Source organism: Fukomys damarensis, unplaced genomic scaffold, assembly GCF_012274545.1.
Source record: "Fukomys damarensis isolate Sample0158 unplaced genomic scaffold, DMR_v1.0_HiC HiC_scaffold_19, whole genome shotgun sequence".
In the NCBI taxonomy this organism is placed as follows: domain Eukaryota; kingdom Metazoa; phylum Chordata; class Mammalia; order Rodentia; family Bathyergidae; genus Fukomys; species Fukomys damarensis.
The window spans coordinates 61,886,081-61,888,163 of NW_022900931.1; the positions used below are offsets into that span (position 1 = coordinate 61,886,081).

A 2,083-nucleotide genomic window follows, 5' to 3' on the forward strand; every position below is an offset into this window, starting at 1 on the left:
GAGGGACTACGTGTGCGTGGTGACCGCGGGGGCTGCGGGCACCGCCGAGGCCACCTCGAGGCTCCGGGTGTTTGGTGAGTGTCCCGGGGACCGCTGGGAGGGGCAGGGCGGGTGAGGGGAAGGAGGGGCTCCTGACACGCGCGTCGTCCCCACAGAGCAACCGGAGGCCACCGAGGTACTCCCCAACAGAGGGACGCTGTCCGTGATGGACAATGCCCCGCAGGTACGTGAGGACCGGCCCTGACTCCCGGGCCCGGAGGTGGGGTGGGACGGAGGCCTCGCTGGCCTCAGCCTGAAGAATGGGGGGCCCGGGAGTCAGAGTCCTGTGTGCCTCAGGTCGCCACCTGCAGCAGCCGGAACGGGAACCCGGCCCCGCAGATCAGCTGGTACCGGAACGGGCGGCTCCTGGAGCTGCCCACGGAGATGAACGAAGGTGAGCCTCAAAGCCAGGGAGACCTGGACTAGGGTGGGTGGCACTGGGCCCCACTGACGCCTCTGCCTCTCTCCAAGATGGATATATGACCCTCCGCACAGTCCGGGAGGCCTCGGGCCTGCTGTCCCTCTCCAGCACCCTCTACCTGCGCGTCCGCAAGGCCGACCGCAGCGCCAGCTTCCACTGCGTCGCTCAGTACAGGCTGCCCGGGGACCGTCACGGCCGCCTGGACAGCCCTGCCTTCAACCTCACCTTGCACTGTGAGGCCCCACACCCCCACGGCGACAGGGCCTCACGCTCCCTGTCAGGGCTGCTGACCTGTGACCTCACGTGGTAGCACAAGCCCCATCCTGACTCTGACCCCTGCATAGGACCCAGGGACTCCGAGCACCCCGCCTCCTCCTACTGAATGGAGGGAGCCCCATAGGAATCTGGCTCCAGACCTCACTGACCTCTGAACCTTGACCTGTGCCCTCGACTCCTGTCCACCTCTGACCTCCAGTCCCACTGTCAGAACAGGCATGACCTTGAGCCTTGAAACATGGCCTCTCCCCTTTGATCACCACAGCCTTCCCAAGCGGTGCAGGGCTGCCGACATCTCTCCCTCAGTGCCGCCCCGACTCTGACCCCCATCTTTCCGGCCCTTCCCGCAGATCCCACGGAACACGTGCACCTCTGGGTGGGCAGCCCGTCCACCACGGAGGGCTGGGTGCGCGAGGGCGACTCTGTGCAGCTGCTCTGCCAGGGGGACGGCAGCCCCAATCCTGAGTACACGTTTTTCCGCCTTCAGGTGACACAGCCTGGTCCCTCTGGAGCCCTGACCTCTGAGACACAATAACCTGTGCCAGTGGCTAATTATTTGGCAGTGCTCAGGATGGAACCCAGGGCCCCATGCCCCATCCCTGCCCCCAGGGTCTGGGTGGTCTTGGCCTGGCTGGTGACCGTGAGCTAAAGGACCTCTGACCTGGCTCTCGGGTGACCCTGAGCCCTGACTTGAGTGGGCTGCGGCCTAATTCAGTGTCCCCCGACTGGGAGTGACCCCCCTGGCCAGGGTGGCACCTGAGCCTGGCTCGTCACCTCCGTTCACAGGACAGGCAGGAGGAAGTGTTGAGCACAAACCTGGAAGGGAAGCTGACCCTGGAGGGTGTGAACCGGAGCCAGAGCGGGACGTACGGCTGCCGGGTGGAGGACTTCGATGCTGCCGAGGACGTGGTGCTCACTCGGACGCTGGGGGTGAACGTGTCCTGTGAGCATGGCCTGGCCTCCGCACCCCGAGCACCCACCTACCCTGCCCTTCAGTTGCCCAGCACCCTGGATATACCACATCCAGCACCTGCTTTTCCGCATGTCTGCCTTCTCCCCTCTCCCCTGCCGCCTGCCACACCTCCTCTGATCCAGCAAGGTCTCCAGAGAGCTTTCCTGAGCCTCCCTGCTTAGAACCTGCCATGGCTCTCCAGTGCCCTGAGGAGAAAGCCTAGGTCCTCTCCCCAGTCCCCACGGCCCACCTGGCCAGCATCGCCTTCCTTCCTTCCCCCCGTCATGCTGCCTCCTCCTCGACACCTCCTCTTTGCACTCCTACCTCAACTCCTTTCCTGGCTACCGTCCGTTTGTGACCAGCCTCCTGGATCCTGGATTTCTCCCCCCCCCCCC

General features: G+C 65.1%; 1 protein-coding gene across 1 annotated transcript in view; it reads left to right on the forward strand.

The window, feature by feature from the left end:
• Bcam (basal cell adhesion molecule (Lutheran blood group)) overlaps positions 1-2,083 on the forward strand; it is a 14,642-nt gene that overhangs the window by 8,320 nt on the left and 4,239 nt on the right. Inside the window, exons 5-10 of the mRNA XM_019207356.2 lie at positions 4-74; positions 156-223; positions 337-433; positions 511-693; positions 1,087-1,223; positions 1,523-1,679. Of these exons, the coding sequence (XP_019062901.1) occupies positions 4-74; positions 156-223; positions 337-433; positions 511-693; positions 1,087-1,223; positions 1,523-1,679 (713 nt within the window). The remainder of the gene's footprint in view (positions 1-3; positions 75-155; positions 224-336; positions 434-510; positions 694-1,086; positions 1,224-1,522; positions 1,680-2,083) is intronic.